The sequence below is a fragment of the Sorghum bicolor genome, chromosome 10, assembly GCF_000003195.3.
Source record: "Sorghum bicolor cultivar BTx623 chromosome 10, Sorghum_bicolor_NCBIv3, whole genome shotgun sequence".
Classification (NCBI taxonomy): Eukaryota; Viridiplantae; Streptophyta; class Magnoliopsida; order Poales; family Poaceae; genus Sorghum; species Sorghum bicolor.
The window spans coordinates 55,330,754-55,354,905 of record NC_012879.2 but is presented as its reverse complement, the minus strand read 5'-3'; the positions used below and the strand labels follow the sequence as shown (position 1 = coordinate 55,354,905).

The window sequence follows — 24,152 nt, the reverse complement described above, 5'->3', positions numbered from 1 at the left end:
ATTTTATAATTTATAGAATTTTTTAATAAGACGAACGATGAAAGTCAAAAACTTTTTTACAGAGAGAATATATACTTTTTACGGTTGGCCCTTTTGCATTTTTCTCCCTGTAAATAGTAATGCTAAAAAAAACCATCATATCATCCGGAACCTTGCACAGCTTGGCGAGCCTCCTGCTAGCCTCCTACGGAGTACCAATCTACTCACTCCATTCTAAATTACAAAAAATATAAGATGTTTTTTTTTAATTTCAAATTTGATCACTTGTCTTATTTAAAAAAAATTATGCAAAAATAGTTAAACTTAAGTCATTCTTAAAAATCTTTAATTAATAAACTAAGCCACGACAAAAGAAGTGATATATTTCATAAATTTTTGAATAAGACGAGTGGTCAAAGTTAATATAAAAAAGTCAAATGTCTTATAATTTGAAATGGATCGAGTACCATTGCGAATTTTTTTTGATGCGAATAAAAAAGGCCTTGTTTAGATGCGAATTTTTTTTAAATTTCGCTACTGTAGCACTTTCGTTTGTTTGTGACAAATATTGTCCAATCATAGACTAACTAGGATCAAAAGATTTCGTTTTGTGATTTACAGGCAAACTGTGTAATTAGTTTTTATTTTTGTTTATATTTAATGTTTCATGCAAGTGTCGCAAGATTCGATGTGACTGGGAATTTTGAAATTTTTTTGGTTTTTGGGTGAACTAACAAAGCCTAAGTTGGTAGCTTTTGAATTCATCTCGTTGTCAAAGGTGCATCACCTATCACTGAAACAACAAACATTACTAAATTTTATATAGTTTTTTGGAAAATGCAAGCACATCAAATTGAAGGCATAATCTCGGATGGACAATTTTCACCACAGAGATGCTAAAAAGGAGTTAACCTACTCTTAGTTCACGGTAATTTCATTATTCAAATGGTGACATGAAACTTTGATTGATGACATGTTTGTTGTTCACTTGTTCCTATCTCGTCATCTTATGAACAAAATTTGCTGACAGTACTCTCTTCCAGGTTATGTTCATTAATTTTGGTATAAGAATATTTAAAAGACAACCTATAATAAAAGTGTGAGGCCTTATTAGATGCATAAATATCTTTCTCAATCTATGTGTATTGAAGTAAATTGTGATGTAACTTAAATCAAAATTTATCCTAATTCTGTAATTCATTTCAACCAAATATGGATTAAGCTGGTAGATGCATGCCAAACAAGCCCTCACGATGGTGCATGATACATGTGCGAAACCATTTCCCTCGTGTAACCCATTAACCACCGAGAATCTAATCAGCCAGCCGTTATACAGTATTTTGACAAATGTATAAAACAGGTGGGCCATGTTGGAAAAGTACACCATCAGACAGCAAGAAGCTACCGGGCCCACGCGCAGTGGTCCAGGGTACAGATACAACCAAAACTCTTCTCTCCCACAAAAGTTAAAAACTTTTGCAACACACCCCCTCCCGAAAATAAAAACAGGTGTAAAATAAACAGAACAGGCCAGTGTCCCCCGCTAGCCGCTAGCGAGCTACTAGTGCAGTGTCCCCCTCAACCTCTCCGCCAACCGCTTCGGCCCCCTCCTCTCCTCTCTCCTTGGATTCCACCTCCTCCCTCGTCCTCGGAACAGTTGCTGCAGCAGCTCCAGTCCCCCCCTGCGCCTCTCCCCTCCCCGCGGCTGCCTCGCCCCGTCCCTCCGCCGCCTAGGGCTTCCAAATCCCCTCAGCTTCCCCTGATTTCACTTTTCCCCGGCGTTGTGCAGGCTCCGGGCACTGGCCGTCCGCCGGGGCCGTGTCTTGGTGTTTATCGGGTTCCTGGGCTCCTCCGTGCAATGCCGGGCCTAAGCACGGCTGGGGTTGGGGTTCTTGGCCCGGAGCTCGCTCCACTTTGATTTTTTTTGGAGGTTTTTTTTAGGGAGGGAAAAGAGTCCGGATTTCGAGGAGTTCTTGGTTGCGTGCTTGTCTAAGCGGAGGCGGATCTTAAGTTCGTGGACGTGGGGGGTTTAGCTCGACGAGGCGGGTAATTTTCTACGGGCGTTTGGAATTCTTTGCTCGGTTCTTGAGGAGCGCCGAGTGGAAAACCCGGTAAAATTTGAATTTTTGGGCGGTAAAAACTTTTGGTGGTTTCCATGGCCGGGGCACCGAGGGTCCGGTCCCTGAACATCGCGGTTCCGGAGGCAGAGGCGAGGCCGGTGCTGGTGCCGGGGGGCAACAAGGCCAGGTCGGGCCCGGCGAACGCCCGGAAACCGTCGCCGAAGCCCCTGAGGAAGGCGGTGGGGACGCCAGAGAAGCCTGCGGCTGCCGCACCCAAGGCGGAGGAGGGCGCAAAGAGGAATGCAGTCGGCGGGGGCGGAGGTGGCGCGCCCAAGGGTGCGTCCCCTATGCCGTCGCCGCGGCGCACACCCCCTGGGCCGCCGTTGAGGAGGAGCGACGCGCCGCTGTTGCATCCGGGCTTGCCGCTCAGCGCGTCGTCTTGCTCCTCGGATGCCTCCGCGGAGTCGGTCCGCGTCCGGGCTTTCACTGGGAAAGTGGAGAAGGGCCGGTCGGGGCCGATGGCTGCGTCGAAGCAAGGCAAAACTATGGGTAAGACGGCAGAGAGCAAGCCCGTCGTGGTGGAGTTTGTTGCTCCGGTGACACCAGAGGTTGTGGAAGGGAAGAGGAGGTGCGCTTGGGCGACTCCAACTACTGGTGAGCTTCTTCTGTTCTGGAACTTGTTCTTTGTCAAAATCTTAGTTTGCTGTAAGAATTATTCTTCTTTCCTTTCTTCAGAAGAAGAATACAATTCTTGTTTCTTGATGTTTTGGTTACTGACTATATTTTAGAGTGCGTAATTTATGCTTGTTCGAATTATTGGATAATCAGTCCATTCATGTGTCACAATTCATTATGATGTATACATGTGTCACAATCCTTAACCAGGCACTTTTTATCACACTTGTTCATATGATGTAGACATGTAGTAAAGCTATGCGAAACCCCACAGGTTAATAAAGAATATATTCCCTTCTAGCCTTTCCTCAAGAGCAGCATGCTACTGAGTTGCTAACCGGAATGATGATATATCGTCTACTGCGTTAATAGCTTGTTAAACTCTAGCTGTTCTTGTTTGTCATGGGGTTGGATATTGGAACCATTTGAGATGGTGATTCTGCCTACATTAGATAAAGTTAGCATTCCTCCTTTAGGTTGCCTATAAAGTGTAAAGAGCATATTCTCCTTTCTTTTTTGTTTCCCTTTTGTTTTTATTTCCTTCATTCAATGGATTGGTTAATCTCTTGCAATTTCACATCAACATCTGTAATTGACTATAGTTGCATATATAATTAACAGTACATATGCAATTTCATCTAAAGGATTGCCTTGTCATTGACAGTTTGACACTTCCACAGAGTTACATATGTAATTAGCTATAATATCTAGTTTTGACTCATCAACTAAATACCAGCCCGTTAGATCAATCTATGGTAATGTACCATGTGCCCTTTGATTTTGATCCCGCTGTAGCAACCCACTGTAATTGCTTGAAACCATAAATTTGGTAAAAGGAATGGTTACGTTACAACCTGAAAATAACACACTAGTAGTTTTAATAGCTCCATCTATAGCACCAATAAGACCAAACACCCAAAGCTTGAGGTACAGCTTTATTTGACGGCATCACATGCTATGGTTATCCTGTGCCTTTTTCTAGGCCTTGCTGATGAAGTGTTTCTTAAGTTACGGATTTTTACGAACAAAGCTGATTTATCATGTTTTCTACTGACCAGATCCTTGCTATGTCACTTTCCATGATGAGGAGTGGGGGGTTCCTGTGCACAATGACAGGTATACAAACTGAAAATTGCAAAATTCATCTTTGCTATTTATCTTCTGTGAATAGGACTCAGACTGCCCAAGGATATTTGACCATGGTCGTTCTACAGGAGATTGTTTGAGCTACTTGTACTATCTGGTGCATTGGCTGAGCTTACATGGCCTGAAATTCTCAAGAGGAGGCAACTTTTCAGGTACAGGTCTTGCAATATTGAAAATAAGGCCCCTCTGGAATGCGGGATTGTTACATGTTTTCTGTGTTTTTCCTGTGAAAATAAACTGAATCCTGTGAAGTTCCTACATGATTCTTGTGTTCCAAAGGGGCCCTAAATAAAATTACTCTGCATGGTTTATTTTGTAAGATCCATGCTGAATCTTCTAGGGAAATTTTCATGGAGTTTGACCCTGCTGCTATCTCTAAAATAAATGAGAAGAAGCTTGTGGCACCTGGAAGCACTGCCCATTCTCTTTTGTCAGAGCAAAAGCTCCGAGTGGTCCTTGAGAATGCTCGCCAGATACTAAAGGTTGGTAGTGCCTGCTTGATATACTGCCAATTTGGTACTTCCCTTGGTGTGGTCTTTTGCCTGGAACTATAAGTTTGTGAAAACTGATGCAGATTGTTGATGAATTTGGATCCTTTGATCGGTACTGCTGGGGTTTTCTGAACCACAAGCCTATAGTGAGCAAGTTCCGATATCCAAGACAAGTTCCTGTCAAGAGCCCAAAGGCAGATATAATCAGCAAAGACATGATGAGAAGGGGATTCCGAGGTGTGGGCCCAACGGTCATATATTCCTTCATGCAGGCTGCAGGTCTAACAAATGATCACCTGGTCAGTTGCTTCCGGTTCGAACAATGCAATGCCATTCCAACTCTTTGCACAAGTGACATTGACAGGGTAAACATGAAGGCAGATCCAAAAAAAGATGAGATGACAACGAAGATTTATTGTGAAGAGATTACCACAAACCCAGAGATGCCAAGGACGATTGATGCTCTTATTGTTTCGTAGCACCATGTGGATATTGGTATAGCAACATGGCTACTGAACTTGTGTTATCTCTATGTAGACAATGTGTTAGGTTATCCTTGAATTGAGGTCAGGAATCAAAATGCTTTTGTAAAAATCATTTCTGTTGCTAACGCTTACTCTATTGTAAATTGAATGGTTAGGGAAGCCAAGGATGATGACCTTTTCTTACTGATCAAGAAACTATGAAATTATTATTGCTGTCAATCATCCAGCAGTTTTCTCCTGATCACTGCTGTTTATCAGAAAGATTTCCTTGGCATATTATGATTTGAGGTCGCATTCATCATAACTGGATTCCCAGCGGCTGCTTGCTGCAGGGCTCATTTAAGCAGGTGACCAGAGATTACTGCTATGGGATTAATTTCTTGGGGGCTCAGGAACCTAACCATGGAGTCAGTTATGCCTTCTTGTGAGGAGTGAGGACAACAGTCTCACTCTCACAAGGCTCAGAGGTCGAACTGCTTCGTGCCAAAGATCTAGGCTATTTATTCATTTTTAAAACAAGAAAGATTCACTTCTGCATAAATTCAGAAGTAAACAAGCTGAGATTCTGGACTCTGGAGCAATTTTTTTAATAGATATAGAACATACTAGGTCAAGCTGAGATTCTGGACTCTGGAGCATAGGTTTTCTTTTCAATTTTTTTTTTCTGGAATAGATCACAAGTGGCCTACAATGAAAACTGCCAGTTCAGCCTGTACATTGCTCTGTGCTGTCGTTTGCATGATGTGTAGTTATCCTGCCAATGTCGAGGCAGACAAATCGAGGCAACACGAATTAGGCCTTGTTTAGTTCACCTCAAAAACCAAAAAGTTTTTAAGATTATCTGTCACATCGAAGCTTGTGGCACATGCATGAAATATTAAATATAGATAAAAATAAAAACTAATTACACAGTTTACCTGTAAATCGCGAGACGAATCTTTTGATCCTAGTTAGTCCACACAAACAAACGAAAGTGCTACGAAATTCAAAAAAATTTCACATCTAAACAATGCCTTACTATTATAACACTGTTGTATTTCAGTTTGCAATAGCATGCTCGTGACTAATACTAGTCTTCATTTAATCTTTAGTTTTTTTATGATTGGACAATCGTAATATTGTTGAGATGTTGTCATGGACATGTATTAATTAATTATCTATCTTGTGGGTTAATGTTGAGTGCTCTTGGATATTTGTGTCAAGATATTTTATTTGTGTTATATATATATATAGGCTTTGTTTAGTTTACTCAAAAACCAAAAACTTTTTAAGATTCTCCGTCACATCAAATCTTGCGGCACATGCATGAAACATCAAATATAGTTGAAACTAAAAACTAATTACACAGTTTGTCTGTAAATCACGAGATGAATATTTTGAGCCTAGTTAGTCCATAATTGGATAATAATTACTAAATAAAAACGAAAGTACTACAGTACCCAAACCAAAAAAATTGGCAACTAAACAAGGCCTTAACAAATATAAACAAAACACGTGTTCTGTATTAAAAAAAACTATATTAGACAACCTCAAGGGCAAAACAGGCCGTTCCAACCAAAACCTTGGTTTTATGGATCTGGAGTTGCAGTTACCCAAACAGTTCTTTGGTAGATCTATAATGGATCCAAAATTCATTGATGAGCTGCTCTATGATGAATCTCAGATGCAGATTCACTTTTATGAGCTGTCCCAAACATGTCCCTAGAAGATAACAATAGTATAATGTATTATAATTTATAAACATCTTCAAAAGCTCCTTAAAATACATGAAAAATAGCTTTTGGCGTGGACAGAAGAAACACTTCCAGTAGTTTCCGATATGGACTTCCAATTCCTGGGGCGCATTATAAGTGTCAAACTTAGTGTTCTTTTATATAAATTTGAGTTGAATAAACTTAGAAAGTTTGTTTAGCCTAGAAGTTGATTTATTGGAGGCAGATTAAGTACTATTCAAATTTCATGACATGACAGGATTTGACATAACACAGGGATACAGTGGAATGCACCCAACCTTTGGACATTAAAAATTACTCAAACTTATAACCTTTGCCGATTCATCTTCCAAATTTGGTAGAGAAAGAAAGAGGAAGAGGATGAATATTTGCTTTCCCGCAAACACACACACACACACACACACACACTGGAAGGAGATGTATTTTCTTTAGTCTGATATGGAGTCTCTGGTGTCACGAGTTGCACAACCAGACAAGTGCACTTACCACACAATACCCCAGCCTAGTAAGCAGAAGGATTTGCCATATTCATTATCCAAAATCACAGCCCCAACTATCAAAGGTGCTAGGTAGCACAAAACGTTAGCTCGCTATTTTTTTTCTAAGACCCATCATATCACAGTTGTGGAAACTCCAAAGTGGAAATTACATCTATTCATTCACTTACCATTGAGGACGAGACTACATGGCTAAACACCCATCTTGTGTTGAAAGAGGGTGGGTGGGCACCTCAAACGAAGAACAGTAATGGCTCTAAGAAACACAAAAAGAAAATTGAACGATTTATCAACTCTCGGACTCAACAGGAAAAGCCTTATCACAAATCCCCTTAATGTTTGGTTTTGCAGTATTTGCTGGAGCATTTGCAGCACAACTGATGTCCTTACTCTTGACTGTCACTGGCTGACTATCGTTTTTCGAATCAGAAGCCTTGCCCAGAGATGCTTTATCTTTCTTCGCAACCTCCTCTTTGGTTGGTAAATCAGGGGAAGAGAGTTTCCTTTTGTCATCCACAATTTCCTTAACGACAGCCTCTAGTGTATCTACCCTGTCTAAAACCTTCGAAAGCTTTGAATCAGCATCCTCCTTGGCAGATTCTTCCTCAAGCTGTTTTTGTTTCTCAAGTTCCTCATCTTTTTTCCTTTTCTCTTCTGCTTCCTGAAATATGACATCAACTTTCAGTAAAATTATGTTTAGTGGACATGCCTTCTATATTATCATAAGAAACTTCTTTCTTAGTGGATGCATTTTTTATGTTTGGGCATTGGCACATCTGAAAATTGGATACTTCATTTGAACTTGCTGTGGGTACAAAGTAATAATAGACCATTATCTTTGATAATTAGAGCCATTGGGTTGCAAAGCCACTTGAAGTCAAAAGCAAACATGAAAAGTAAAGTTTGGTTTATCAAGAATTTTAAGATCATCATTGAGTACATTTTGAGAAACAAGAAAATATGGCATTCTACATGGAGATGATCCATAATTGGTCGAGCAAGTGAAAAACTGCAAAACAACAATGTCATTCTGCATTTATACAATTATAACACAGTGAAAGAGAAATCCAATATATAATATATGGTTGCAGGTTCCCCCAAGTAAATATAAGATGCAAATGCAAACAGTCTAAAATGCATCAACTAACCATTTAACTGTCCTCATAAGCAGCATGGTTGATGCATATAGGATAGACTCCATGACAGCTCTATCCAAACAGACACGACAACCAACTCAAGTATGCTTTTCAAGTGAATGACAATGGTTAAACTCAATTAAATTAGCATTATTACCAAACAAATAACAAATAACCTCTTTCAGTTTCAATTACTGTGGTTGCATATAATGCATCAGTTAAGTAGCATTTGATCTACGGAAACAATTCGCACCACCATATTTTGGTAAGTACAGCTGAACATGCTTTAAGTAATTCATAGTTCAGCCCTTTGTTGTCAAATATCATATTTGTTCCAAAATAGATAATTTATTCCATTAAAAATTGTTCATAAGAGGTCACAGTATATTACCCCCTCCATCCTTTTGATCTCCCTCCGTGCATATTGGGCCACTAAATAGACAGCTGCACAACAAAACAAAAGAACACAACATAAGATTCTCAAAAGGAAGAACCAAGATTCACAGTTGGCTTTCCAAAGCACGGCCAAGCATCAGAAAGGAATAGATTTTTCTCATGAAACAAACCTAGTGAGGGCATGCAGACAAAGAAGAGCTGCACAAGGTGGAAATCAAGCCTGAAATGGAACGAGAAAGACAGAAACCGGTGAAGCTTGTCACTGGAATTTGTTTCTTAATGGAAATCGACTTCAAAACCTACAATCCACGCAAATTCAACAGATTGAGTGGTACTCAGTTTGGAATGGCAGTCCAAGTTTCAGATATATTTGATAGTAGTATCAATGTATCACAGTAGATAACTAATACATACATCCCAAAGAGAATAATCAACAGAAACTGGAAACAAGTGGGATCAAGGCTTCTTTGGAGAGGAGCAAGTGACAATTTAAATACCATGAGATGATATGAGATGCTAGCCTTAGGTATGCTAAATAGAAGGTTCTGAATGAATGTCTTCTTATTAAATGGATCTGGAGAATTGAAAGTAATTTTCAACACCCATGGTATCAGTTACTTTTTTTCTCTAATACACAAGAGAGTAGATATCATTGCATTATGAAGAATAAATCAGAGAATACAATGCACCCAAGACTCACACCTCCACACCCCTCGTACAAAAAAAAACTGACCCTAGGGGGAAAGATCTCCCACGAGGCATTATAGTTAAGGTAGAAATTTCCTTGAACTGCAGGGTTGAGAAAAGCCCTGAAAGCTAGCTGCCCAGGACACGCCTACAGCACACGCCTGCAGAATGTGTATATCTGAAGACAGTTACACAGCAAGGGGCCTTTTCTTCGTGCAAGCCAGGACTCAAACCCTGACCAGCAGCCTACTGACTAGAGGTCCTACCGCTGCGCTATCACTGAGTTTGCCACACCCCTCATACAGAAAAATCACATTTGTTCCTTTGATGAACTAAAAGGCCCAACCAAACAGAACTGCCAGCCTCCTATCTAGCAATAACCTCTAGGTGAGCCAGATCCCAGGCACCTGCTAGGCACAAGTTGTACACCGGGACTGGGAACAACTCCATTAAAGACAGCATCATTACAATGCTTCCACAAGGCCAAGCAGCCAAAGTGATCAATGAATTTAGGCCTCCATTGATGTTGCCAGGGCCAAAACAAGTATTCTCAACCACCATTCACATAAGATTTTTTTCATCAAGGAATGGTGATAAATCAGATAGTCCATATAAACAGAAGAGGAGGAACCACATTTGTCTTGCAAATACACAGACACAAAGGATGTGTTGGATTGACTTGTTCTCCTGGCCACAGGGGGCAATGAGCAGGGTGAGGCAAACCCCTACTGGCAAAAGTCCATCAGACGCCCAACATCTGTTATGCATTGCAAGCTAATCTTATGGAGGGACAGTGAGCAGGGTATCAGTTGCTGAGGAACAAATATATGCCAAATCGGGGCTCATTTTAGACACTGATCCTTATGGAGGACCCATTTCTCGGTGGGGCTGTATCGCATATCGTGTTTGAAAAAGGGGTATCATATACTATTCACAATAGCAGGTAGACAAGATCTTTGACTGATATTTGCACACATGATCTCTCTATTACGACCTTATTCTCCTTTGTCTTTTCAACTCGAAGGGATCAATTCACAAAACTAGTTCACTTTTACAAGGAGGGGGAGTGAGAGATTGGGTTCTGGAGACATTTTGTCCAAAATAAATCTTCAGACAGTGGGAACTAGTTAATATGTTGAACTAAGTACCATATTATTAGCTGAAGATGGAAACAAGGGTTGAACGCGTTCAAGCAAAGTACTGACAGTATACAAACAGGGGCCAATCTATGTATAGATACTGTGAGGAATGTTTCAAGCTACAATGCACAGAAAATTTGGAACTGCAAAATGCCCTTGGAGGTAATATTTTCCTATGGCAAGCATTGCATGATAAGATCCAATCAGCTGCAGAAGAGAAGGGGAAAAATAACTGGCAGTGGGGTGAATTCTGTGCTCTATGTGGCAAGCTTGAAAGTGTAAATCACATATGTTTCATTGCTTCACGACATTCCAGAAGTCTTGCATAAAAGAAGAGTGCAACTTGGATTCAAACCATAGGTCTCTGGAGGCTATTATTCCTGACTGGATTTTCCATAGATTGGGAGTTACTTCTCTTTGGGGACAATTCAGTTTTGCAGAGGTTTTCTGGGCTATTTTGCACATCAGAAATAAAACAGGGTTAACAAATTCCCTAACAAATCTATACATGCATTTTTACTCATTCCTAGCTAATTTGGAGCGGTGGAAACTGCTTCTAGAAGGCTATTCAAAAGAGATTCCTAAATAAACTCATAATACATGCAAAACTAAATGACATACTTGTGACAACTGACAACTCCTCAGCCAATGCTACAAGCCTACAATTGTCAGTATCATGAAGCAAAAGCAAAAAAGCTAAACCATTCCCAGAGAAATGAGACAGTCAACTTACATCTCATCTCGTTGCCCCTATCCTACTCCCATTCCATATTTCCATCTAACCTCGCCTCGGGATGTAATGGCTACCGACACTACGAAACCCATAAACCTTACGAGAGGAAAGATGGCTGTCTATTGATACTCACCCGAACTCCTTGCGCTTGGGGGGGACCGTGAAGAGGATGTTAGCGGCGGTCTTCCAGTCGGCGCCACTGCTCCAATCGAAGTTTTGGACTTGTTTGTACGCCTCCGCCCGAGCCCGCGCTGCCGCCTCCGCCCGGGCCTTTGCTGTGGCCGCAGCCACCGCTGCTGCGTCGACGGGGAGATCGCTCTTGCCAGTACCAGAGGAGGAGGGGGTGCAGAGGCGGCGGCGGAGGGATGCCACCGGGAGCCGGCGGCGAGGCCGCAACGCCGGAAGCATCGGGTTGAACCGTGTAGTGGAGTCAGTGGCGGACCCAGGATTCGAAACCAAGATAGTTCTAGTAAAAAAAAAAGTCCCTTGCTTATTGCCAAAATTATTTAATACAATATGGTAAAAACTAAAAAAAAGTTTCGTTAAAAACTCACCAGGGACTGCAATTGGACAGCGCGGGGCCAGAGCGCACGGCGGACTGGGGCACTGGGCGGCCGCCGGCTATCCCGATCAGCTCCTTGGCGCGCCCGCCACCGCCGGACAACCGCTTGGCGAGGTGGCAGGCGGCGGCAGGGGGCGAGCAGCCGGTGGGCGGCGGCCGACGGGGGATCCTCGAGCCGCTCGACCGGCTTGGCCGGGGGGCGGGGGCGGCCGGCGGCGGTCGCCGGTATGGAGTATGGAGTCGCGGACTCATGTCTCGCGTAGGAGTGTAGACGATATTGCCTGTTTGGGCCTATTTTTTATGGGCTGCGAAGTAGTAAACTTTTGTTGGGCCAGATTTCAAGATAGTTCTGGGCCTATCTAGACTACCCGCTGGGCCTATTTATGAGTGGAGTAGATCCCAGTCAATAGCTTCGAGGGCTCGAAGTGACCACGCTAGATTTTTCCCATGCGTATGATGAAACGCCTAGCTGTTCAGGTCGATGATTCCGGATGAAAATTGCATAATATTAAGGATCTACATGAAGCAGGTCCAAAATCTACTCCTGGTGAAATCTGCAATCGTATGTTGTGGCCATCCGATAGAAGATCGGACGGACAGTAAAAATTAGGGCGATGTGGGTAGTGATCCTGGGCGGAAGCTCTCCTTTGTCTTCTCAACTTGCTGGGATGAATTCACAAAACTAGTTTACTCTTACACAGAGGGGACTGAGAGATTTGGTATGTCCAAGATAAATCTTCAAACAGTGAGACTATTTAGAGGGGTGTTTAGTTCTTCTTTTATTCTTTTTTTTTTGAGTTTTCGTCCATCATTTTGTATAAATATAATGGAACTAAATATTATGCAATTTTTTTGGCAAAAAGTTAGTTATTTTTCATTTTGGATTTTGGTCTCAAGAGGACACAAAAAACCTAAAAAAGCTCAAAGAGGCCCTTATGAGGATAATAAATTCTGCATTTTGAATAAAACTAAACACAACTATGAGAATTTTAGCATTTTGTATTTCATTATTTTAAAGTAGTTGGCATTTTGCATTTTTTATTTTATGGGGAACTAAACATACCCTTAATATGTTGAATTAAGTACCATGGCAATCCGTGGGGGTCAATGAAACACTTGTGCGGTCTAGATGGTAAATAATGCTAGCATTACAGCCAAGGTTAAAATCATAATTCTGAATCGGATCGGAACTCTAACGGTAGGATTGCAAATCGTAGGATCATAAAATCAACTACTGATCTGTGTGTTTGGCTGATTCGGCGGTGGCGGTTGATCTGTCTCTGACCTGCTCTTTGCCGCTGTAATTGCTGTTGGCGAACACGTTGGTAGCTAGGCAGCGTGTACAGCTAGCCGCTCATGTTGCCCATCAGGAACTCAAGGTCGACCTCGTCGTCGTGGACATCCATGGCGGCTCCAAAAAAATAAATAAACTGCATCATCATAAAAAACCTGCCGTTAGGATCTAGAGGTGATACTCCATCGTGCATGCATCACTTTCGAAAGGTGTGATCAATAAAGGAACGGAGTGGGTGATGACGGTGCCGGCGGAGTTGTTGGTGAGGAGCTGCACGTCGGCGCATGACCGTGTCACCGTGCCGGCCGGCGGAGTTGTTGCCTGGAGCCTTGAATGTTTTTTGAGCGGGTAAGGAGTCCACGGGCACCGAGTCGAGCGCGTGGCGCGTGTGCAGAGTGACCGGTGCCGTGGTGGTCGATTCACGCATGTAGGCGCGGAGCTGCGGCGTACAGTGGTGGAGCTGCTGTTTATTTGCCGCTGTTGCTGTCGGCGGTGGCGGAGCTGCGGCGTACCATGCCGATGCGCAGTGCCGCGAGCGTCGATCGAGTTGGCGGGGACCTTTGGGAGTTGGGACCAGGCGTTCGGAATGCAGCAATTCAGTACACTGGAATAGGTGGAGGCCGGAGAGGATATTGGGTTTGGAAAGAATTAATTTGGAGTGAGAAGAGTAGTTAGTTAGATTGGATAATAAGCGGTAAAATGATGGAGAGCTATAATGCCGTTAGCTTAAAATGGATGGGAATGGCGATGTGTAAAAATTAGGGTTAACGAGGTTACCCCTAGAGATCCTAGGTTGCGTGTTATATAGATGAGAATAGCCCCCATCGTGGCAGGTTACACAAAATATGAAATTACATCTTGATATTCCTAATATATCTCAACCAACACATATTCCATATACACGGTACAACTCTACAACCGTAACCCCTACAAACGTGTTGAACCAATCCTTCTAACATCCCTCCTCAATCTCAGCCACTTCTTAGGTTGAGATTGTTCTTGAACTGCTGAAGTTTCACAACTGGTAAAGCATTGGTGAATCCGTCGGCCACTTGGTCTCCTGTATGTATGAAACGAATATCCAACAGTTTCTGTCCAACTCGTTCCCGTATAAAATGAAAATCAATTTCTATATGTTTTGTTCTACCATGAAAAATAGGATTTGCAGCCAAGTATTTTGCTCCTATATTATCACACCACAGCAGAGCTCAGGGTGGATGTGTGATACTGAGTTCAGTGAGTAACTTTTAGACCCAAATCATTTCTGCAGTGGCATTCGCTAGCGCCTTGTATTCTGCCTCGGTGCTAGACCTTGACACAGTTGGTTGTTTTCTGGCTGTCCAGGACACCAAGTTATCACCAAGAAACACTGCAAAATCACCCGTTGATCTTCTATCATCAATGCAACCAACTCAATCTGCATCTGAGAAGGAGCTGACAAGCATAGTCCTAGACCTTCGAATCTGCAGTCCAAGATTTTTAGTCCCTTTCACATACCTCAGAATTCTCTTGACAGCACTCCAGTGCACAGTGGTGGGAGCATGTAGAAACTCACACACTTTGTTAACTGCAAATGCTATGTCAGGCTGCGTCAAGGTCAGATATTGGAGAGCACCAACCAAGCTGCGATACTTAGTAGAATCATCAGCCCCTAGTTTGTTACCGCTCTCAATGCTTAATCTTTCTGATGGTGATAGCGGTGTGTCAACCGGCTTACATAGCTGCATACCTGACCGCTTCAAGATGTCCACAGCATACCTTTCTTGGGTGAGAATCAAACCATCACGTCCTCTCTTGACTTCGATGCCCAAGAAGAAGTGCAGATCTCCCAAGTCTTTGAGAGCAAACTCGGCCTGCAAGTCAGCTAATAGTGCATCTGTGGCTTGAGAGGATGAACTCGCAACAATAATATCATCAACGTAGACAAGAACAAATATAATGTGCCCATTCTTGTTGTAGTAGAAAAGAGAGGTGCCAGCTTTGGAAGGCACAAAACCAAGTCGCTGCAACTTACTGCACAACCGGGCATACCAAGCCCGTGGAGCCTACCATACAGGGCCTTGTCAAATTTGCAAACATAGTTAGGGCGAGCAGGATCCTCATACCCAGGAGGTTGATGCATGTACACCTCTTCCTCAAGAAAGCCATGGAGAAAAGCATTCTGAACATCAAGTTGCCGCAGTGACCATCCCCTGGAAACAGCAATAGACAAAACAATATAGATAGTTGCAGCTTTCACAACAGGATTAAAGGTGTCCTCATAATCTATCCCGTACTGTTGTTTATATCCTTTCGCGCACCAGTCGTGCTTTGTATCGATCAACAGTGCCATCAGCTTTCCGTTTTACTTTATACACCCATTTGCACCCAACTATATTTTTACTTTTCGGTGGTGGAACAAGGTGCCAAGTCTTATTCCTCAGAAGAGCTTGATGCTCGAGATTCATGGCTGCTACCCACTTTGGATCACCTTGTGCTTCTGCAATTGAGCTAGGTTCATCAGAAGAAGTGGGTGCAAGTTGACACCATCTTACCGTGCCATCGGTGCGAACTTTGGGCTTGCTGATCCCGTGTTGCAGCCGAGTTGTAGGACGGGCTGGCAACTCTGAGGTCACTGGGGAGGCCACAGGCGCAAACGAGACATCGGATCCAGCTGGGAAAGCTGCTGCGCCAGCGCCCGTCGGATCAGGCTGTGACAGCATTGGTTGTGTGGCTGGGACATGAGCACCAGGTTCAGCCGCAGAAGATCCATGGCCAGTGGGAGACGGTGTGGGTGAGGCGACAAGGCCAGATCCCGAGGCTGATGCACCACCAGGACCTGATCCTGCGCCATGAGAATCCACCTCGAGTGTCGTGCTGTCTCCGACCGGGGGGGCACATGAAATGACCCCGGTTTGTGCTGCATGAGGGCACCAGTTCTCCATTGTTTTGTCCTGCAAAAACTTCATCTCCAGCAGACACAGTAGAGCTGTTAGCAGGTAATGAAAACAGCCCAAGGTCAGACATTTGTGCATCCCCATTACTATTTGAATTAAGAAGAATATCTGGTAGGAGAGCAAGGTCGGCACGAAGGCGTGCATCGGCGTTGGGATGGAGCGATGCAAAAGGAAACATATGTTCATCAAATGTAACATCCCTGGAAATGTAGACACGTCCTTCTTTGGGATCAAGGCACTTAAAACCTTTGTGTTGATTACTATATCCTAAAAACACACATTGTTTGGAGCGGAAAGATAGTTTAGTGGTGTTGTAGGGACGAAGATGTGGCCAGCAGGCGCACCCGAAGATGCGAAGAGACAAGTACTCTGGATCTTTGTCGTAAAGACGATAGAAGGGTGTCTCATTGTTGATTACCCTTGATGGTAGCCGATTAATCAAAAAGACAGCAGTTAGGAAAGCTTCATCCCAAAATTTGAGAGGCATAGTGGCGTGTGCAAGAAGGGTGAGACCGACCTGTACAATGTGTCTATGTTTTCTTTCAGCGGCGCCATTTTGCTGGTGAGTGTGAGGGCAAGACACATGGTGCGTGATTCCAGCATGTTGAAAGAAAGAGGTAAGAGCTTGGTATTCACCACCCCAGTCGGTTTGTATTGATCTAATCTTTTTATCAAATTGCCTTTCAACAAGAGTTTGGAAATCTTTAAAACACTGAAAAACTTCAGATTTTCTCTTCAACAAATAGATCCAGACAAATTTGGTGTGATCATCAATAAAAGACACATAGTAATTGTTTCGGCCAACAGAGGTGGGAGCTGGACCCCATACATCACTAAAAACAAGATCAAAAGCACTAGCGGAGATTGTGGGCGATCTTGAGTAAGGTAGCTGGTGGCTTTTGCCTTGCTAAGAGGCGTCACACACACTTTTATTTGGAGACTCTTGAGCAACTGGAAGCTGATGACGATGGACAACTTGTTGAACTATGGCGGCAGCAGGGTGACCTAGGCGGTGGTGCCATAGGGACACGGGGGGCTTGACGACTCCAAGAGCTTCTTTATTTGGCGACCGCACGGGATAAAGACCGTTTTCACATCGGCCTTCGAGGATCGGTTTCCTCGTTGACTGTTCCTTAACAACAAAATAATTTGGATGAAACTCAAGGAAGACTTCATTGTCACGGGTAAACCGATTTACAGAAAGAAGGTTTTTGTTGGCACTAGAAACATGTAGAATATTCTTAAGCGAAAGATTTGTACTTGGGGAGTGCAAGATGCCATGACCAACATGGCTGATTCTCATACCTGAACCATTAGCTGTGTGCACTTGATCACCACCATGGTATTTGTCGCGAACAATGAGCTTGTCCAGGTCACTGGTGATGTGGTTCGTCGCCCCGTTGTCCATGTACCAGTTGGAGTCTACACCGTAGTGGGACGAGGTAGCTGCGGACGTCGACTTCTGCGGTGGCGTGTAGGAGGCATCGTGCCTCTTGAAGCAGTCGAAGGCAGAGTGGCCTTCCTTGGTGCAGATCTGATAGAACATGCCCGGTTGAAACGGGACACGTCTGCCTCCACCGCCGCGGCCTCCACCGCCACGGTTGTTGTTGTAGTTGTTGTTGCGGTTGTTGTATCCATCACGAGCGCCATTGTTCCTTCCTCCGCCACCATGGTATCCACCATTGTTGTGACGCCCTCCTTTGGATGCCAGATTGGCAGAAGATTGATGCCCGCCGCCGCCGCCATGTATCTCCATGCGTTGTTCGTGGCTGACAAGCTGAGCGTAAAGCTCTGCGACGGAGATCGGCTCGACATGGGCGGTGACCGCGGTCACCACTGGATCATAGTCTGCGTCGAGTCCAGTGAGGATGAAAGACACAAGTTTCTCGTCTTCCAGCTTCCGGCCTGCGGATGCCATCTGGTCCGCAAGGCCCTTCATCTTGCCATAGTACTCGGCAATAGAGGACGCACCCTTGCTAGCAATGGCAAGGGCCATCCTTGTGGAAATCACACGCGCACGCGATTGTGAGGCGAACAGCTTCTCGATGGCTGCCCACGCGCCCGCCGCGGTGACTTCGTTGTTCATCTGTCCAAGAATTTCCTTGGACATGTTGGAGAACAGATAGTTCAAGACCATCAGATCCTTCGCCATCCACGCCTTAAACTCAGGATTCGGCTTTGGTGGCTCCTTCGAATATTCTTTCTCTTTCTCCGATGGAAGAGACTGAGACGGTGCCTCGGTCGTCGGGTGAATGAAGCTTGCAAGCTGCGATCCGTGCAGCGCAGAGAGGACCTGCGCACGCCATGAAGGGAAGTTTGCTCCGCTGAGCTTTTCGTTGGTGGGCAGGAAGGTGATGGGAAGAAGGCGGCTGGCGGCGCAGGAGAGGAAGAGGTAGACATCACGATAGTCCGGTAGGATTATGGCTCTGGCACCATGTAAAAATTAGGGTTAACGAGGTTACCCCTAGGGATCCTCGGTTGCGTGTTATATAGATGGGAACAACCCCCATCGTGGCAGGTTACACAAAACATGGAATTACATCTTGATATTCCTAATATATCTCAACTAACACATATTCCATATACACTGTACAACTCTACAACCGTAACCCCTACAAACGTGCTGGACCAATCCTTCTAACACAATGGAGGGAGGAAAAGATCTATATGAATGGCAATGAAGTGAATACTCCCTTCATCCCAAATTGTAAGTCATTCCAAGAATCTTGGAGAGTCAAACTTTTCTAAGTTTGACCAAATTTATATTATAAAATAATAATTATTATGGTACTAACTAAGTGATACATTAGATTCTTTCTTAATTGTATTTTTATAGTATACTCACTTTACGTTACAAATATTAGTATTTTTTTTCTATAATTTTGGTCAAACGTGAAAATGTTTTGATTCTCCAAGATTGTTGGAATGACTTACAATTTGGGATGAAGAGAGTACATAATTTTGAATGGCAATGAAGGGATACTTTCCAATGACAATGAAAGACTTTTCTCCATCAAATTAGGCAGTAGGCCGGAGTGGACTTAGGCACTCAGCAATCATGGTAGACGACGAGATGATGATTCCACTATGAGACAAACTGAAATGCAGGTCCCTTTCGTCACCAAAACCCAGGATCAGTAGAAAGCGTGGCTAGGTCAAAAGTGCTAGGAATGGGTCCCGTCTAATAACAAGATCTGGGGCAGGTTAACTATTTTGCCACAGTCCAGGATGCAGAGGCAAAACTAAGAGCCTGTTTAGATCACCAAGAACTAATTTTTTTGGTGGAGTATACTTGGACTAAAGTTTTTTTTTGTGTTTGTTTTTTTTTGGAAAACATAGGTGACTCAAGTTTAGTGCAGTGCTATTTATTAGATACATAGACTAAAAGTGAACTAAAAGCAAATAATTTTCCTAGACAAAGATCATATGCACCTTTTAGTTCATATATCAGTTCACATTTACCAATTAATGAAGTATATCCTAAGATTCAGAGTCGCCTTACCCCAACCCTGATTGCCTTTTATAATGACTAAAAATACCGTCTGTCTTTTTGTTTAGGACCATTTTACTAGCTCCAAGGACATACATGTACAGTTTCCCTGGCTACAGGTGATTTCAGATTGAACTGTATTGTTGCTACTGATTCCAGGCTCTGACATACACAGTATTGTTCAAGCACTGGAAGCCCATCAGAGGATAGTCTCTACATGGTCCAGTCCTTCCAGGGCTAAGCTTGGGCTTTAATTTGTTTCTCTAATGCAATCGACAGTCCAGAGAGTAGAGACCCAAACACCACCACCACGGCAGGTCAATGCCTAACATACTACATGTTGGCCACTAGGCTTCACGGCAAAGACAAGGCCAGAGATTCTTAAGAACAAAGGAACTCATGTAGTGTAGCAAGCTGCTGATTTTGCACCTTCACCAGACATCACCTAACCTAGTTTCTTAACATGGTGGCAAGCCAACCAACAAGTGATCCACATCTGACTGAGTGGCAACACCTAACAGAAACAATATACACCTAACATGCAGGTTGAGGTCGATATCATCGAATCCAATATAATAGGAACATAACAGCAAAAGGGGTATTTAATAAAAAAACAGAAAAAGGGGAATAGTAAGTACTAAGTAGCGTACCTGCTCTTTTTTGCTTGGAGCAGATGAGAGCCAACTCAATGGTTGTTGTGGATGATTTCCAGGGTCAACAAACTGCAGCACGTTAGTAGAAGACAAGTGGGCAACTACTTTCGCCTGCGTGTCACAACAGCGTCACAACAGCGAAAAAGAAATCTGTTTTTTTTGCCGATAAAAGGTGGGTACGAATATGTGGTTAAGAAGTAAATGTATTTCTGGTAATTTGGCAAGACATATCATGGAATCAGTACATAGGTATACCAAGATGCAGATCAACCCAACATTGGACCCCTTTCAATTGGTACCAAACATGCCCCATTGCATCAGATGGCCACTGGTTTTAATATTAAGAAGGCAAAAAATTAGCACAATGGATAACAGTAGCCTACAGATAAAATGTGGATAGCTGATTTTACAAAATGAAGGAGCACTGTGATTTCGTTGGGCGGTTGTTTCTAGTTCCAAGCCATATAATGTATATATATATATATATACACACAACATATCACAAACAAATAATGCCAGATAGTAGCATATGTGAAAATGCTTCAGAGTCACTTGATATTTAAAGAAAAAATTGTATCCTCTTTTCAGTTATAATAACTATTACCAAAATTGTACAGATATACATACATTGTTGCTATAAGAAGTTAGGAGATTAAAGATGAGGACCTAAGCTCCAAAAGACAAAAGAAAAACCTATATTCTCCTATACCATGTGGCATGATAATACCTCTCGAGCAAGTCAAAGATGGGATTCTCAGCAATCCTCCTTTTATATTATCAACAAAAAAAAAATGTGAAACTGAAACTTCTTTTATCCTGAGATGTATATGCCGCTCGTTCTATCTATAAAGAATTTTAGTTAAAATACTTTTATGTCCATATGTATGCTGAAAATTGTCTCATCTGTTAAGTGGCTCAAGCTGTACTTCCAGTGGTTCAGGTGACGAATTAAACTCCATTTTACTGACTACCCTGTCAGATTGCAATAGATCGACTGTATCATCTTCCTCAGTGCTGCCAAGCACCCATTTTCCTGAAGGACCATCAGCACCTGCCGTTCTTCGCTTAATCGCCATATACTCAAGGTAAGCGGTTACCAAAATAACGCTTACAACCCATAAGATTAGCCCACATGTAAGTCCCTTGATGGTCTTACTGCCATATCTGTGCCCAAGATGCTGCAAGCCAGTAAAGAGCGCCACGATACCAGCGAGCGCAGCAGATCTCCCGGTCAGAACATGCAGATATTCCCAAGCCACTCTGTTTCCAGGCAGAGATTCTCCATTCTCTGTTCTATGCGGTCGAAGATAGGCATTTATTGGCTGCATAGATGCAAATGTCAATGCTACTGCGCCCATTCGAGCATGTCTGGATTTAAAAGAAAATCCTCGGAGCTCAGCGACTGCGAACAGAACACCCAAGAACATGACAGCTATGCTTGAGTACTGCAGATAGGTGTGAGCCTGGAACCAGAGCTCGCCTTTCAGATGTCTCAGGTATCTCGCAGCCATGATTCCCCCTGGCAGCAGAATAGCCCATGCCACAAACATCATAAACCCATGAACAGCAAGCACCGGGCGGAGATCCTCCACTGCTTCAGCCAAGCCGCTCAGCAGAAGAATCCTGATAGGACGATTGCTTGTGTCCGAGTGCATGTTCTTCAAACTTAAGGGGCCCGGTGACCACTGAGCACCCATGGCCCAGATGACCTTCAGAGGAGTCGTCGGATCGATTATGTTCTTGCACTCCACCTTTCCACTGCATGAAGGTGCCAATGGACGGGTGAACTCAAATACGACCGCACCATTTTCCGATCGGCATCGCTTGTGCGTAACATTTTCATGTGTTTCATGCACACTCATCCCGTCCTTCCCGTCGATCCAGTAAGATTTGACATGCCCCTTGCCATTGCCATCGACCCACCCGACATAAGCATAGCTATTGACCATTGCGCTACCGAATCCAATTGCAAGGTATCCACTCTTCTTCTCACCCCGCGCAGCAATGTTAATGGAGTCACCAGAGAGAGTCCAGAAGAATGTCACCTGCTGATCATCCAGTAGCACGCTGTTGTTGTACATGTCGCTGAGGCCTCCATCGACGACCTGAATTTTCCAGCCCATCTTGGGATCGTACAAGGATTGGTAGTACACTAGGTCCGGCGTGTTCCGATCAGGCAGCCAGACGAGCTCTGTTGGTGTAGCCGGCACGCCCTCTGCCTTGGGTCCACCGGCGTAGATGATCTCTGACGCGTTCCTGAAAGTGGCATTGCCTCCGACGGGGTCAGACGTGATGTAGAGTGGCGCGTCGTGCCCGGCCTCGATGGAGAAGGTGACCGGCACGCCGCGCTCCACCTTGAGCAGAGGCGCCTCCTTCTTGTTGATGTAGAGCACCTTGTCGGGGTTGGGCGGATTGGGGTAATGCAGCGCCGGTCCAATCGTCACAGCCAGCGGCGTGTTGCGCTCCGTCGTGATCCTCGCCTGATCCTCCTTGTCCTCAGCGTCCAGCGGCCCGACGCACCCGTTGCTCGCGTGGTCCGACAAGTTGAGCTTGGCGAAGGTGAACGGCGTCCCCGGAGACCCGCTGCGGCGACTCATCAGCGGCAGGTAGTACGGCCGGAGCGAGTCCGGCGGCCGCAGCAGCCCGATCGCCCAGACCACCGTCATGTTCCTGGTGCCGTCCACGGAGACGTCGTACCTCTTGTCCTCGGACACCAGCGGGCGCGAGAAGCGCACGAAGGAGACGCCGTCGCGGCGGTGGCCGTAGACCAGCCGCGTGTTGTTGACGAGCCCCGTGGTGTTGTCGCGGTCGTAGATCGTGTCCGGGCAGACGCCCTCGACGAGGCCGTCCTTGCGCAGCAGGCACTCGCTGTACTTGGTGACGTAGTAGTCCTCGGCGAAGGGGAGGCCGTCCTCGGTGAAGCCGGCGACGGCGAGGTCGGCGCCGATCACGGACGGCTTGGCCGCGCCGGGCTTCGCCCACCCGAACGCCATGTAGTACTCTGATCCGACCGCCGCTTCGAGGGCGATGTCGATGGAATTGTTCGCCTCGTGGAGCGTCCACCGCACGCGGAAGCGCCGGGAGAGCTGGGCGCAGGAGTCGAGCATGGTGGGTGCCGCCGCCGCCGCCGCCGCGGACGAGGAGGATGAATCGGAGGCGTTGCCGCCGCCGGAGAGGCGCACGAAGCCGAAGAGGGAGGAAGTGACGGGGTCGAAAGCCGCGAGGACGGGGACGTGCGGCCAGGAGAGGCCCGGGAGGAGGCGGAACACGAGGGACTCGGACCGGAAGGTGCGGTCCAGCGGCTCGGCGGCCGCGGGCTCGCCGCGCGACAGGGCGTCGAGGTCGGTCCCGTCCGCGCGCCACCACCGCGCGGAGGTGGAGCCCGGGAGGAGGTCGAGCGCGGCGACGCGGAACGAGCAGCCGTCGAGCACCTCCACGCGGCCGCGGAGCTGGTGCTGCGACATGCGCAGGTCCGCCTTGTACCCCGCTAGGCTCGTGTTCGATCCGCACCCCGCCGCAGCCGCCCTGGCGGCGAGACGCGAGGCGAGGCAGAGGATGGCGAGGAGGAGGCGGAGGGCCGCGGGCGCCATGGCCGCGCGGCGCGGTCGGCGTGGGCGCGCGGTCAGGGAAATAGGGTGGCGAGGTGGGGCCGGGGCATCGGCGGGGACGATCACGCGGCGCGCAGGCGGCGGCGAGATCGTCGGGGTCGGGGTCGGGGTCGGGGTGAGGGAGGACAGGGAAGGAAAGCAAGCGCCTCCGTCCTTCCGAGCGGGTTCGATTTTGTTCCGTGCGCGGTTGTTTTCTGTTGGTGCATGGTGGGACCCATCATCTTTTTTTGTGGGTGATGACTGATGAGTGGTGACTTGTGTCACGGAGCATGTGCCGTGGTTGACACCATTCTTTTCTCGGAACAAAAATGGTCCGGCCTAGGCCCAAGGGGTGCGATTTTACAACTCCCAACTAGGTTCTAAAGTGAAGGGTTGTGTAACCTACTCACAAATTAAAAATTATACTCCCTCTATCTTAAAATAAATCAATTTTTAAAGTCACTTAAAGTCAA

The 24,152-nt window shown here is 45.2% G+C and overlaps 3 protein-coding genes across 4 annotated transcripts; 1 reads left to right on the top strand and 2 right to left on the bottom strand.

Moving 5' to 3' along the window:
- On the top strand, positions 1,545–5,074 carry LOC8058425 (probable GMP synthase [glutamine-hydrolyzing]). The gene is made up of 5 exons (XM_002438713.2): positions 1,545–2,693; positions 3,773–3,830; positions 3,929–4,012; positions 4,201–4,342; positions 4,435–5,074. Exons 1-5 carry the CDS (start codon positions 2,135–2,137, stop codon positions 4,828–4,830), a joined length of 1,239 nt encoding a protein of 412 aa, XP_002438758.1. The 5' UTR covers positions 1,545–2,134; the 3' UTR covers positions 4,831–5,074.
- On the bottom strand, positions 7,052–11,959 carry LOC8058424. Of its 2 annotated transcripts, XR_002448031.1 has the most exons (6): positions 11,712–11,959; positions 11,291–11,623; positions 8,769–8,818; positions 8,594–8,646; positions 7,294–7,727; positions 7,052–7,237 (listed from the first exon to the last, which is right to left on the bottom strand). XR_002448031.1 is itself a non-coding variant. In XM_002437321.2 (5 exons), the coding sequence occupies exons 2-5, from the start codon at positions 11,563–11,565 to the stop codon at positions 7,356–7,358; spliced, it is 750 nt and encodes a 249-aa protein (XP_002437366.1). In that variant the 5' UTR covers positions 11,566–11,623; positions 11,712–11,959; the 3' UTR covers positions 7,073–7,355. The 2 variants fall into 2 exon arrangements, 1 of the variants encoding a protein (XP_002437366.1); XM_002437321.2 differs by having other exon boundaries at positions 7,073–7,727.
- Positions 20,606–23,868, bottom strand: LOC8058422 (cytochrome b561, DM13 and DOMON domain-containing protein At5g54830). Its single transcript, XM_002437319.2, has one exon. The coding sequence runs from the start codon at positions 23,680–23,682 to the stop codon at positions 20,992–20,994; it is 2,691 nt and encodes an 896-aa protein (XP_002437364.1). The 5' UTR covers positions 23,683–23,868; the 3' UTR covers positions 20,606–20,991.

Coding starts and splice junctions, on each gene's coding strand:
- LOC8058424 (XM_002437321.2), bottom strand. CDS start 11,565: ATGCTTCCGGCGTTGCGGCCTCGCCGCCGGCTCCCGGTGGCATCCCTC. Junction 8,819..11,290: donor CCCAAGCGCAAGGAGTTCGG/GTGAGTATCAAT, acceptor GTTCCATTTCAG/GCTTGATTTCCACCTTGTGC. Junction 8,647..8,768: donor TGTCTGCATGCCCTCACTAG/GTTTGTTTCATG, acceptor TTTGTTGTGCAG/CTGTCTATTTAGTGGCCCAA.
- LOC8058425 (XM_002438713.2), top strand. CDS start 2,135: ATGGCCGGGGCACCGAGGGTCCGGTCCCTGAACATCGCGGTTCCGGAG. Junction 2,694..3,772: donor TTGGGCGACTCCAACTACTG/GTGAGCTTCTTC, acceptor TCTACTGACCAG/ATCCTTGCTATGTCACTTTC. Junction 4,343..4,434: donor ATGCTCGCCAGATACTAAAG/GTTGGTAGTGCC, acceptor AAACTGATGCAG/ATTGTTGATGAATTTGGATC.
- LOC8058422 (XM_002437319.2), bottom strand. CDS start 23,682: ATGGCGCCCGCGGCCCTCCGCCTCCTCCTCGCCATCCTCTGCCTCGCC.